General features: G+C 40.3%; 1 protein-coding gene across 4 annotated transcripts in view; it reads right to left on the bottom strand.

Annotated features, from left to right (window-relative positions):
• The window catches only part of CNTRL (centriolin), a 57503-nt gene that overhangs the window by 4856 nt on the left and 38790 nt on the right, over positions 1–13857 (bottom strand). For all 4 annotated transcript variants that reach the window (XM_033138366.1, XM_033138369.1, XM_033138368.1 and 1 more), the window contains 15 exons: positions 13166–13358; positions 12879–13009; positions 11870–12010; positions 11047–11173; positions 9372–9536; positions 8393–8552; positions 7426–7541; positions 6848–7065; positions 5542–5699; positions 5320–5393; positions 4670–4858; positions 3546–3771; positions 2974–3179; positions 2203–2343; positions 6–281 (listed from right to left, as the gene is read on the bottom strand). In XM_033138366.1, coding sequence (XP_032994257.1) covers positions 6–281; positions 2203–2343; positions 2974–3179; positions 3546–3771; positions 4670–4858; positions 5320–5393; positions 5542–5699; positions 6848–7065; positions 7426–7541; positions 8393–8552; positions 9372–9536; positions 11047–11173; positions 11870–12010; positions 12879–13009; positions 13166–13358 — 2521 coding nt within the window. The remainder of the gene's footprint in view (positions 1–5; positions 282–2202; positions 2344–2973; positions 3180–3545; positions 3772–4669; positions 4859–5319; positions 5394–5541; positions 5700–6847; positions 7066–7425; positions 7542–8392; positions 8553–9371; positions 9537–11046; positions 11174–11869; positions 12011–12878; positions 13010–13165; positions 13359–13857) is intronic.

Raw genomic sequence — 13857 nt, 5'->3', positions numbered from 1 at the left:
TTTACCGTGATGTGGACTTTGGAAAGGTCCAGCTTTTCATCAAAGCACAGCATTCTTTCCTCATTATTTGTGAAAGGATAATTTTCCTTCAGACTTTCCAAGTCACTCTGAGGTCTTCTTTTAATTTCAAAAGTAGTTTCCAGTTCTCCCAAGGGCTTTGGAGGGGATTGACTCAGATCCTTCAAACCGGTTCTCATTTTGTCTTTCACTTCCAGCTTAAGTGACTTCACTGTCCCTTTCATTTCTTTGTGTTGTTTCTCTAAATTCTCCTGACTCTTCATCTAAGCAATGGGACACAAGGGTGAGACAGCAGGATTTCAGAGAGGATGCTAAGGATTAACAGCCAATTAGCAAACCAGACCCAATGCAGACACCCAGCAGGCCCTTTATGATCAGCTGCAGAAATGAATAGGGCCACTGGTGGGGCTCCTAATCTGGCTAGCATTGGGGGAACTGCTGTTTATGTGAGAATAAGGTAATGGTAACATCACTGGTGCAATTTGTTTTTCTTCAGGCCTCCGTTATCTCAAAAACTGCAACAGCTGCATCCTGTAACTGCCATCTCCATGTGACTTGGCTTGGTTGTGTGTTTGTGGCAATAGCTCCACAAGTGATTGTATGGAATCTGCTGAGTAACTTAACAACCTATGTTAATGGCTGGATGACATAGTAGTCAAAACTTTGCTTTATAATCATGTGGGCGCAAAATTGGCCAAATGAAAACTAATTTATCATATTACAAAGACCACCTTAGCCATTTCCATACAACCACCTTTAAGTATTAAAAATATAGGCAAGGCGTACTGCTGTACACAATTCCAGCTTGTACTGTTGGTGAAGACCATTTATTTCCTCCTTATAAGGAGTTTGATTTCTTTGGGCATGATAAAAGATGGCACATAATCCAACCAGAGTGTAAGCCAACAGAAAATATTTGAGCTCAGGCTTAATTCTCCTACTGAAATCACAGCTTGGAGCTACCGATTTTGTAGCTACATTACAACAATTTCTTATGCACATGTAACTTGTACTATTTTAACCTTTCATGGTTGGAGGCTAGCTGGTTGAAATTGTGCAAATTAAATGCATGCAAGGTTATCTCATTGCAAGAAGAGCTTTTAAGCTCTCTGCCTTGCTTACTAGGCAAGACCTTTCAGCGTGCTGGCTCTGGAAGCCTTGGGGTGGTTGTACAAGGTCTTGCAGGCATTCTGATGTCCTTGCAAGATCTTGCGACAGCATCCCAGAGCCAGTGTGCTGAGTGGGCCTTCTCCGGTAAAGGAAGAGAGAATTTAAAAGCTCTTTGGAAGGTTAGGGATGCTCATGAGGGGGTGGCTCCAAGGGTTTGAGTATGTATGTTTTTGTGTGTACACAGAACCCTTGGAACCAAACCTCTGTATGTGTAAAATAAGCCATTGCTCTTGAGTTATAAAGTTAGTGTTAGAAGTCAAGCCTGCCTTGAAACTGTTCCCATGGAAGCATTCAAAATGATCTTAGCTGGATCAAATTCCATCTAGTCCAGCAACCTGCTTCCTTCCCATAGGAAATCCCCAAGCAGAGCATGAAAGTAAACAGATGTCCTGTGTTGTTTGTTCTCAGCAATTTGCTGCCTCTGAACATGGATGGGTACTGCCTGCAATTAGCTATCATGCCTGATAGCCTTTGATAGACCTCACCTCCTCCAGGAAAAAGCTATCTAATTCTGTAATCATAAACACATCTTATGGCAACAAATGCCATAAATTAATTCTGCATTTTGTGAAGTCTTCCCTTATTGGGCAACCTGAATGTGCATTTCATTGGATAATCCTGAGTTTTAATGTTTATGGGAAAGAGGGAGGAAAACTCTCCATCCACTTTTTCTGCACTGTAGATATATACAGGCAACGACTGATTAACGCATGTCTAAAAGACATGATTGCACATGTGCACACAGTGCCAAACCCAGAAGTGACTGAAAATGTCACAAAACATGTCACTAAAAGGGTGGAATGTGGGCAGTGCAGGGCGCACTTACATGCGCTCTGCTGACATGCACAAGGGCCAGGAACAGAACCCCCACATGAAATGGTCATCAACTGTACTGATTATCCCTATTCTTTTGTATTTAGTGTCAAAAATACAAAGGAAGGTGGGATAATTGCCCACCCTTTCCCCAGGATGTAGCACATCATAGGGAGGCAATTTGTTGGATCCAAGTCCTACCTGTGACTTGAGCTGCATGTACTCCACTTGGATCTGGCCAAGGTCCCTCATAAGCTGCTTTGCTCGCAGGTGGTTGTCTTGTGCCACTTGCTCTATGGAGGCAACTTCTTTCTGCAAAGAGTGGTTTTCCTGTTTTTGTTCCTAAAATAAAAATGGGTGAGTGGGCATGTTCAGCTTTATATTTTGTTTCCCTTCAGATGAATAGATATGTTCCTGTGAAACAAATTTGGCATGGTAATTACCATCCACGTAACAGTGCTTTGACAGGGCCCAACTCATGGCAAATGACATTAAATTATGCACATGTGATTGCAGCAGCTAATAGAGTGACCTGTGAACAGCTTAGATTTAACCTTGCCAAGGAGTCAGAAGATGGCTTTGGGTGTACTCTCCCCTCCCCAACAGTAATGAGTGGCTGAGGAAACCTAGCCAGATGGGCGGGGTAGAAATAAATAAATAAATAAATACTATTATTACAGTATTACTGACCTACCTTACAAGTTTTTCATAAGGAGGCCTATGGCACTACGTAGCAACAGTGGGGCCAGCTTGGGATTTAGTGAATCCTGGGCTTGTTCAGTCCCTCACTGGGGTACCTCCCTCAATACACCCCCTTCCCTCAATCTGGTGCAAAGGAGATTTAGATTGCAGCCTAAATTGGTTGAATTTATATCTCATTGAAATGAAGCAGCCAAATCCCATTGATTTCAGTGGGAATCAGGTTCAACTAACTATCACATTTTTTATTACAACAAAAACAAAACCACGTACATGAAGTGCTCTCTCGAGTTGGGCCTTCTGCATCTTGATGGCTTCCTTCAGCCCTTCTATTTGCTTTTCAGCCTTTTCCCTCTCAGTTTGAATCTGATCATGGAGCACAGTCTCCTTGGCTTTTGAGAGTTCTAGCTCTCTTTGAAGGGATAAAACCTCACTATTTTTTTCTTGCAACTTCAGTTCTTTTTCAGAGAGCTGATGTCCTGGAATCGAGAAGATTCATTCAGCCTATGTCATCAGAAAAGCATGTACCAAATTTCAGTTCTCTATATAGTGAAGAAGTACTTTTGCAATTTTAAAATACTGCATATGCAATTTTAATTTATTACATATACATCCTTCCCTTTTGCTAAAGAGGTTAGAGAAGCATTTAAACCTATCTCACAAGGTTCTTTTGAGACTATGACTATCCAGGGATTGTACAGTTCAGTGTGTATTTGAATCTGACAGTTCCACATCCACAATGAGGCCATAATACCACATAGTTTATATTAGGACTTCTTCATATACCAAAAAAATACATTTATAAAAATGCATCAGTGGCTGTTGCAGCCTTTATCTCAACGTACGGGTTTTGCTGACTGTTTCTTCAAGAGCTATGCACCAGGACTCCTCCTGTTGAAGCTTCCGGATCTGTTCTTCTTTTCCTTGAACTTTAGCAATTGCTTGTTCCAGCTGGCAATGCTGCTCTGCTAGTCCTTGTTCCAACAGCTGTTTCTGATCCTTCAGTTCAGCTGTGCATTTCTCCAGCTTCTTTTCTTCATGTTGTATTTCCTCCCTGAGGTGATGAAGGACCTGGCCAAGGACAACACGTCAAGAGTGAACCTTCAATTGCAAGGGGTGGGGTGCAGAGGTGGGGATTGACCTTCACAGGCAGCTGCTCTTCTTTCTGTCTCTTTAGCCATATAAAAGCTCTGAGATGACAATTTCCCTTTTTCAAGGTGGAGCTTGATACATTTTATGCAAGGTATTTTAAATTCTAATACGGTATCTCAGGGTTAATTGGGGTCAGGGAAGGATGTCCCCTGCCCAACCACTCCATAAAGACTCTACTTGATAAAGACATTGCTCTTTCTTGCCATCATCACAGAGCATCACAACCAGATGGAGGATGTGGGTGGACTTCTGCTGGGAGGGAGGTCAAAACAGTTCTTTTGGGTTGAGGTACAGTGGGTAAAAAAACAGCTCACAAAATGTACAATAGGTAATGCACAAGGCCAACAAAAGGCAAGCATTCAAGAGACAACAAGAGGACCAGGGGATCCTCTTGCCTGCTCCTTCCAGTATGGAATCAAATCAAAAACACTTTGATTACTATATTTAAATCTAGGAAGTAACTGGGGAAAGGTCACAGCTCAGTGAAAGAACGCATGCTTTATATGCAAAAGGTGCCAGGTTGATCTCTGGCCCCTCTAATCAAAAGGACTGGGAAAGATTCCTACTTACCAGTAGATCTCATAGAGCTGCTGCCACTCAGAATATGGATTATAGTTCAGATTAAGCACAAGGCAGCAGTTTATGCTCCCCGAGAATATACGTTCTCTAATTGAGTTCCCACTCTATAAATGGATTTACTTAGAGCTGCTGTCTTAAAGATGAGTTATCCTTATATTCTAGAACTAGTCACTTTGGATACTTTTAAAATGAAGAAAACAAGCTGAGCAGATCATTCATGAGAGAGAGCAACACATACCATCTCTTGTTTGCTCAGTTGTAGTTCTTGCTCTTCTATTTCCCTGCAAAGTTTCTGCAGCTCTTTCTCCTTCATATTCTGTATTTCCTGGCATTCTCTGCACTTTCTTGAAGATTCTGTTATGGTGTCTTTAAGAGCTGCTTGTTCTTGAAGTAGCTCCTCTTTTTGCTTTGTGGCATTTTTCACATCCTGTCATTTCATAGCAAGAAAATCCAGAAAACACAAAGAAGGTAACACATGCAAATGAATGTTGCACCCCAACATGTTTCAGCCATGAGACTTCAGGTACCTACAAAATGCACCACTGCTGCCAAGCAATAATGTCATGCATGAGCTAGGCTCACACCATAGGTGAAAAACTAGTCACAACTCTCAAAATGGCATATTTGTAGATGCCTTCTCTCAGCCCATGTATGTTTATTCAGAAGATGAATCCCTTTGAGCTGAACAACACCACCACCTATTATTTATTACTTTTGCCCCGCCCATACGACTGGGTTTCCCAAGGCATTGTGGGCAGCTTCCAACATAATGGGAGATAAACCCAAGTTAAGCACAGAGAGGATTGGGCTGTTAATTTTTGATAAAGGCTTCCTCTCTCAATACAGTAGTAGCCTTATTGTCGTTATATTCCAATGCTACAAACCAACCTGTTCCAATAGCTGAAGGTGCTGCCTGGAATCATTCAGTTCAGTCTTCAAAATATTCAGTTCCTCCTTTTTTTCTACAGAAAATACATTTTACAGCTCGTTGAAAGAAAATACAATAATCTAGGAAGGTGCAAATACTGGATATGGAAAAAATTCCATACATTAGGCATATATTTTAAAAAAGATGACTATTTTGTTGGAATCTGGAAAGCTATTATTTACCATGAATTTGCTTCTGTAAGTCACTAATGTTGCCATTCAAAAGCATTTTGTGCTTTTGTAGTTGGTTAATCTCAACCTGACGTTTTTGGATCTCTAAGTCCATTTTCTCTATGCTGGTGAGAGTGGCTTTATTGTTATCTTCGGCAGAAGCCAAGGTTCTGTAAAATGGGATAAAATAAACTTTTATTCTGGGTTCATGCTGATATTTTTGACAAGATTAAATTTCCTTGCAAACATTAAAATGGGAATACAGAGTGGTCATCACCAAAAAGATCTCAAGTTGACCAGGACTTTTGAGCCATAATTGCTATTTTAGAGCATATTACTAATGTTTATACTGACAGTTTCCAGTACACAGGTTCCCTGTCCCTGGTATATAGCAATCTGGTGATTGGCTACTGCATGTTTTTATTTAAATAAACAATAGTGGCCCCATGAAACACAGAATCATAGAGTTGGAAGGGACCCCAAGGGTCATCTAGTCCAACCTCCTACAATGCAGGAGTCACAGCTAAAGCATCCATGAAAGATGGCCATCCAACCTCTGCTTAAAAACCTCCAAGAAAGGAGAGACCCAAGGAAGACTGTTCCACTGTCAAAAAGCTCTTACTGTTAGAAAGTTTTTTTCTGGTGTTTAGTTGGAATCTCCTTTCTTGTAACTTGAAGCCATTGGTTTGAGTCCTACCCTCTAGAGTAGGAGAAAACAAGCTTGTTCCATCTTCCATGTGACAGCCCTTGAGATATTTGAAAATGGATATCATATCTGATCTCAGTCTCTTTTCCAGGCTAAACATACCCAGCTCCTTCCACCGTTCCTCATAAGGCTTGGCTTCTAGACCCTCGATCTTCTTGCCCTCCTATGCACACATTCCAGCTTATCAGAGAAAAGTAGTACATTCTCTGGAGTGAATGAAGCACCGGTCTACCTCTCACTTATTCCCACAGTTCCCATCCATGCTTTTCAAGCCTAACCTGATGCTTGCATGTTCGTGCCAGATTCTTTCCAAGTGTCATGCTCCCATCTATCTTCTTTATACTTATTTTTCTCAAGTGAAAAGTTTTCATTTCCCCCCATCAGATTTCTGCCTACAGGCTAGGCCACAAATGGAAACTGGGGAGTGGCCAGCAGGCAGTGGATAGTCTACAAAATTGCTGGATGGAAAAAAAGACTTAACCCATTAGTGGACACCTCCTTTACCCAACCCAGAGAACAAAAACCAGGCCACAAAATCAATGAATTATCCAATAAGAGAATCTCCTTCATAATACCACAATATATTTTTTCTAAGCAACATTTCCCCTTTACCTTTTGGTTTGTGACAATTTCTCCTCTAGACTCTCACAGTTTTCTTCCAGCTTCTGCTTCTCAGTGTTCAATGCCTTGATACAGTTTTGCAGAGAATGGAGCTGGGAACTAAGCCTCTCAGTGTCTTGTTGAGCCCTTTCAAGAAGTTGCCTTTGACGTTCCACTTCCCTGCACTGCTGCTGGGATGCTTGCTGGAGAGTCTCCAATTCAAGTTTCTTCTAGAAATTAAACACAAATGAAACAGTGGAGCAGATTGGATTTTACTTCACAGTGCTCCCATTTGCCATGCTTGCCTTGTGCCTAGTAGGACATAGCTTTATGTACACTATTATTCCACTCCCTTTGTTTTAGAATACATACTTATGAAAGTTTTTATACGCCTACACTCTGACAGCCCTACTGATACTAGGAGTAAGTTTGGGAAACCACACTTCTTTGTCATTTCTATATAGCCTACCTATGGGATAGAAATTATAAATTTAATGTGTGAACATAGATCTTGCTGAGATAAAAGATGTCTGCAAGCTGCTCTGTAAAATGTTTTCTCTCTCGTATGAATCATGGCAAAATGAACTTACCTCCAGGACTGCAACTTGCATTTTTTCCAATTCATTAACTTTTTGGCTTTGTTGGAGTTTTAGGCCTTCTAGTTCACCATTTTTGAGGCACAACATTTCAAGAACATGCCTGAGTTCTAATAATTTGACAGCAGAAACAAAACCAGTTAAGTTCCAAATAAGCCAAATGAATCATATACAGCCCCCCAGGATCAGTTTCTACTACCTCCAGTTTAAACATCAACAATACAAAACCTCAGATAATAATGCTGGGAAAGATCCCGCTACTGGAACTGGGGCTGGGAATCTGCAACCCTCCAGAAGTTGCTGATATCCAACTCCAATCACCCTGACTTCACAATGCTGGCTGTAGCTGAAGGGAGAGGAGAGCTGGAGCCCAACAACTTCTGGAGGCTTAAGCCCTGAATTGGTAGAGGGGAGCTTTATGCATAGTTTTTTCATTGTGAATTTACACAACCTATGAAATCACATTCTGTTCAGATTTGATCCTCATTTGCAATATTTATATAGAGGAACAGAGATCCTGCAAAAACTTGTGGCCTTCCAGCAGGTGTGGTGTCTGAAGGTGGGATTTGTCCCACGTCCCCTGTCAAAAACTAAGAGATGTGCAACTAGCCAGGGGCTGCTGGAGAAGAGACTTCAAGTAGCTCTGTTAACCATGCAGAACTGTCAGCTCAACATTCCTCACATGGTGTCAGTGCTACCCCATGCATTCTCATGCAAAACTAGTCTTGGGAATAGCTTTAAAACAACATTCATCTTTATTTCAAGGTTTTAAACTATCCCCAATCAAATAACCTAAGAAGCAAGAAACCTATGTTTAAGCCAACTGTTTTTGGTCTCTCTTCTTAGTTGTTTTTAAGCAATTAGCTTAATCATTGGAACAGCAACCCACAATCTTGTCACCTGGTTGTTTTTGCAAATATGGGTATATTGTGAAGAAAATAGGAATCATTTTAAGCCAAACCTGTCTTATGCTTCATTATTTGCCCCAGGACGTCTTGCAATTTCTCCTCCTCTTTTTGGATATCCTGAGTTACTAGAGAAAGTTGTGATCTTTTCTCACTTAGTTGGGCATTGAATTCTCCTTTCTGAACACTCAGATCCTCTAGAAAAGACTTTACTTCCTAAGCAAAAGAACAAAAATTGCCATGCTTAAAAAGTATGCTTCTACAGACAGTACAGTTTAGGGATGGGTGAATCTGTCAATTTTGGTTTCTCTCAATTTTCCAATCTTAAGTTCTATTCTCCATATTCCACAATTATTTTCCAATTTTTAAAAAAGTCCTCATGTAAATTTATCAGCATTCTAATGGCTTTCTCTTAATATACATGTTTGTATGTAATTTTCCCAGATATACACATTTTTGCAATGCTATTTCTCTGACAGTAATATTTTATGTACACTTTGCCCTAGTATAGGCATTGTTTTATAAACTATTAGGCCAGGGAACTGTATTGCAAAATTCGGAGAAGTGTCACTTTCAAATAATGGCTGTGTTACAGTTTGCATAACATTTTAGGAACAGTGAATTAGGTAGGTTCACCCATAAGTGAGATCAGAATTGAATTTCTCCTCCACCCCTAGTGCAGTCCTATGCAAGACCCATTAGGTTCAATGGGACTTACTTCCAGGTCAGTGTGAACAGGACGGCAACCTTAGCGTGATAGCCAATGCTAATTCTACTCAGGAGTAAACCCACTGTAAAGAAAAAAATGACTAATTTATGCATAGTAATTTCAATGGGTCTACTCTCAAGTAAAACTAGCATTGGATACAACCCCTAATAATCTTACTTACAAAATTCAAATTGTTGTAACTATCAACTGGACATTCATTCACAATTTTTGTAAATTAAGACAATGGAATAGTTTCAATATAAACCTTCAAAAGGGAACAGTATCCAAGAAAAATTGGCTTCAAAATAAACAAGAGACTAGAAAACCTTTATTTGTCGCCGTTTTTCAGCCACTTCAGCTTCGCCATGCCCAAGAGCTTCTGTTAGGTCAGCATTTTTCTGGGCAATGCTCTCTTGGAGGAGGAGGAGCTCTTTATTTTTTTGACCAAGCAGTCTGTCCAAAATTAGCAGCTCCTGCTGTTGAGCTGCAGTCTACAAAAATGAGGAGGGGGGGGGACACAATGTGGGTCTTTATCTGTCACACTTTGGGACTATGCACTCACTATGTGACCTCTCGGATTCTTTGAGCAGAGGACACTTGCTACTCTCAAGAGCTGATTGAATGTGATGGCTGAGCGATTGGGCTAAGGGGATTTTGTTTTGAAGTTCACTCCTGGTTGTGAACTCACAAGGTAGTCTCAGGCAGTCCATTATTCTGTCTGTAAATCCCTACCCCACCCCCCGCTCTCTTCCTAACTTCAATAAAAAGATAAAACAGTAGGTCTATAGGATTGTTATAAGGATTATTAATAGATTATTTTGATATTTTTGGAATACCCTAAAGTACTACATAAATACTTATCATCATTATCATTATCATCACCATCACCACCACCACAATCACTACCACCTATAAGCAGTGTTTCTCAGCAGGGGGGTATACCCCCAAGGGGGCATATGAACACCTCAGGGTAGGATTTTCACACACACAAACTATTAGTAAAAAACAACAAAGCATATTAAAATACAAAGTATTAGGTTCAGAAGGTAAGAAGACTGCATGCAGTTTATTATATGATCTGCATACCATCACAGTTGCACAGTAGTTTGGAATGATCTTGCAAGCACTGCACCAGATGATATACTATGCACAGCAGTTCATCATGCACAGTGCACTTTTTAAAAAGATTTTTTTTTCATTATTAAGCCCTGAATTTTCTTTCTAATTAATAGTCACAACATTTTGACCCCTTTGAAAAGTCAATCAGAGGAGCTAGGTTTGAAGGGAGGGGGTTGTTTTATGTTAGCTAACAGGGGTCATAGATTTTAAAAAATTAAGAAATGCTGAGCTCCAGCAAGGGGAAAAGGTGCAGGGGCCCTATGAGTGTGAAGTCTGCTGTTGGCAAGCAACAAACAAACAGGCCATATCATGTACATTTTATAACATATTTATATTTAGTCGATGTATCTCTTTTTCTTTTCTACTGATTTTCTGTGAGATCACCCTTGACTAAAATATGAGTTTTCAAAGGCCTCATTGTACATCTATCTTCTTTTCCTATGTGATCCTCGTTCACTCTGCAAATACCAATTTTCTAGTTATGCCCTTCTATTCCCTTTTCCTATTCCATCTCACATCCAGCTCTCTTCATGCTTGCATTTGAGCACCTCCATAAGACACATTTGTTCACTATGGTTGCTTTCAAATGACCTTCATTCACTTTCCTCGCTAACGTATCTTGTGTTTGCCTTTAGGTTGAAAACCTGATAGCAAAGCCTGTGATGTTTTAAATGTTTCTACAGTACTTAGTAATTGTAGGTGTTTTATTTTAAAAAAAAAACAATAAATGAGCTAATATGATTGATATATTTCATTCTCTTTTATCAGTAAAAATGTCTTCTGCCCTTCTCATGAAAGCTACTCTTGGGCCTGGCATCTTGAGCCACTTGCATTTCAAAGTGTGGGTGAGGAAGGATTTGCTGTACCACCAATTCTACTCACCTGATCCTTCAGCCTCACTAGATCACTCTTTTTGCTCCGAAGAATATTCTCTGCTTCTTTAAGAATTTGGAGGTGGTGATCTTCATTACCTTCTGCAACTTGTATATCTGCCTGCAGCTTCTGAAGGCTAGAAAAGTTTAGAATTATTATTATTATTATTATTATTTGAGGAAATGAAAATACGCTGTGGTCCGGTGTTGATCATCTGAATTGCTGAGCGAGTCAGCAACATGGAACTGCTAATGGTTCAGTTCATCTCAGCATCCAGTCAGCCTCTCTCGCTGATGGCACATGTCCATTGAAGCACGTTGCTGTCAGAAGAGAATTTCTAGGGTCTGATGTACTGGTAGCCACTGAGAGCAGCTGATAAATTTATAGAGGAGAGAGGATAGGAATATCTAAATAGGTGGGCCTGGTGTGAGGCTCACAAAGCTCTAGTTCAAGAATGGGGAATCCTGTGTTCTATGGATGGCCTCATTTACTGTTGGGGTGGCTTATGTCACCAATGGGCAGGGTCATCCCTTTTATTTCTCTTTCTGCCACCCCCTTTCTAGGACTAGAAAAAACACCAAGTTTAAACAGTGCGGACTTGTAGAGAGGTGGAGGCTGTTCCAAATGTACACATATTTCAGAGGTAGTGACAAATGTATTTATGTGTGGCTCTTTTTGGAGTATCATATTATGAGCATTTGTTGCAGTATAAAGTAGCAAGTGGAATTTTTTGAAGTGAATTAAAAACAAAAACTCTTATAGACTGCCTTAATTAACCAGAACAATTGATCTTTCACATACTTGAGTTTGAATCCAAACCAATTTAACTTGCCTTTCAGTCAATATTTCAATCTTCTGGCTCAAGGATTGAAATTCAGAATCTTTTGCAGATATAACTTTGTTGATTTCCTTCAGAATCCCTTCTTGTTCTATCTTGTGCTCTTCTAGGTCCTTTGCATCTGCCTGAAGCAATCTGAAATGCATTCAAAAAACTCTTTCTAGTGCTGATTGCTTTTGAGTAGCATTGCAATGATAGGTCCAAATTCTTATAGGGTTTTATTTTTAAATAATGGGCCATCAAAGTTCCAAGTTCTAGAATCTAAGACAAAAGAACAAAACTTCAGAATATTCATGCAGCCAACACCCACAATACACTGATCACTTTAAAGTGAGTACACCCTACCTAGCTGCTTTGGCCCCAGCTTGGAAGACAGATGATGTGGTGAGGACATGTATGCATGCAGAACCAGAACTTTCTCATCAACTTCCATTAACTCTATTGAGCATGCTCAACTTTCACTGGGCTGTTGGGGGGGCATATTTCCCCACCCCCCACCCCGGTTTAGCCTGCTAATATATCCCTGTTATGAGACAATTGTTCTATTTGTCCTACATAAGGATCCACACTTTGAGGCCGAGTTTGCTATTAGTATATAGGCTGCTGGCTCAAATAGGCTCCAGATGAGGCATATAATAAAATGACTAAGCACACTATGAAAATAAACCAACACTATTAATGAAATATTGATGACTCTTACCAAAGCAGCTCCATTATAAAAAAAATAAAACAATCATGTCATTTGTAACAGGCTCCCAGCTGATCCAGAAACCAGGGTGTCTTTGTCTGCCTGTCACTTTAGTCCCTTTCAGAGAGTAGCTGTTACATAGTCACTGTGGTGAATGAGGGGATCCAGTGAAACCGTAAACAAGTATGTAGCTTCTATCTTTCTTCAGTCATGTGTGGTGTATCTGCCCAGAAGCCACAAGTGCCTCCTAAACCACAACATGACCACCCTTGCTATATAGGACCAAATAATGCAATGTTAACATTTCTGATTTACCTTAGTTGCTGATCTGCATTTACAAGCCTCAGAGCCATCACCTGAGCCCGCCGTTCAAGCTCTTCAGCTTCTTTCTCCATCCGAGATAAATGCTGCTTAGCACTGTTGTATTTCTGAATAGTTTCTTTGGTCTAGAGAAAGAAAAAGCATTAGAAAAAAACCCTCCTATTTCATATACTACTATTCTACTTGTAGCCAAAGTGTAGAGATGTGGGGAGTTATAAGATCTCCTTTGTAATTCAAAGTTTCCCTGCATCTTCCTGAAACAAAGTAATAAAAATCCTTACTTTCCCCCGAGTATTTTCAAGCTCAGTTTCAGCTTCAGCAAGAAGTCTGTCGGCCTCCCTGAGTTCTGCCTGTCGTTTCAGGAGAGTCTTTCCTATGCATTCTATTTCATCCACAATGTTTTCATGGTGCTGGAGAGATTTCTCTAACTCCAGTTCTGAAATCAGGCCACTCAGGTGCCCATCAATGAAGTCTCTAAAACACAAGAGGGTTAAGAAGTTAATGCAGAAATTAAATAGCCATCAATAGCTTTTTAAAATTCTAGATTCTCTTAAGGAAGATGACCCAAACAAATACCCACAAGTCCTACTCCCTGTCTTTCCCTCAATTTTAGCTGATCTCCCTATATAACTTTCTAAAAAACAGTAACAAAAAGTGGCTGACCCCCAGGAACTCAAGCACTGTTTTCCCCAACACTACAACCCTATACTACTACTTTCTCCACAGCTCTAAAAAAAAGGGGGGGTAAGCAACTACCCTCTGGGTAAAGGATCTCACATTGAAAGAAATCTGTGGGCAAACTAAAATAAAAGATGGGCAGCCAAGTTCAACTGGGCGGGTGACGGGTGACTTATTGTTTTAACCAAAATAGGACTGTGTCATGGTAAGCAGGTGGCAATTCAACATTCACCCCCAATATACTGTAGACTGCACTGGAGGAGTTGGGCTGAGTTGCAAGAAGAAAAAAACACTA

This window comes from Lacerta agilis, chromosome Z (genome assembly GCF_009819535.1).
Source record: "Lacerta agilis isolate rLacAgi1 chromosome Z, rLacAgi1.pri, whole genome shotgun sequence".
Lineage (NCBI taxonomy): Eukaryota > Metazoa > Chordata > Lepidosauria > Squamata > Lacertidae > Lacerta > Lacerta agilis.
This window is presented reverse-complemented; position numbering and strand designations above follow the sequence as displayed.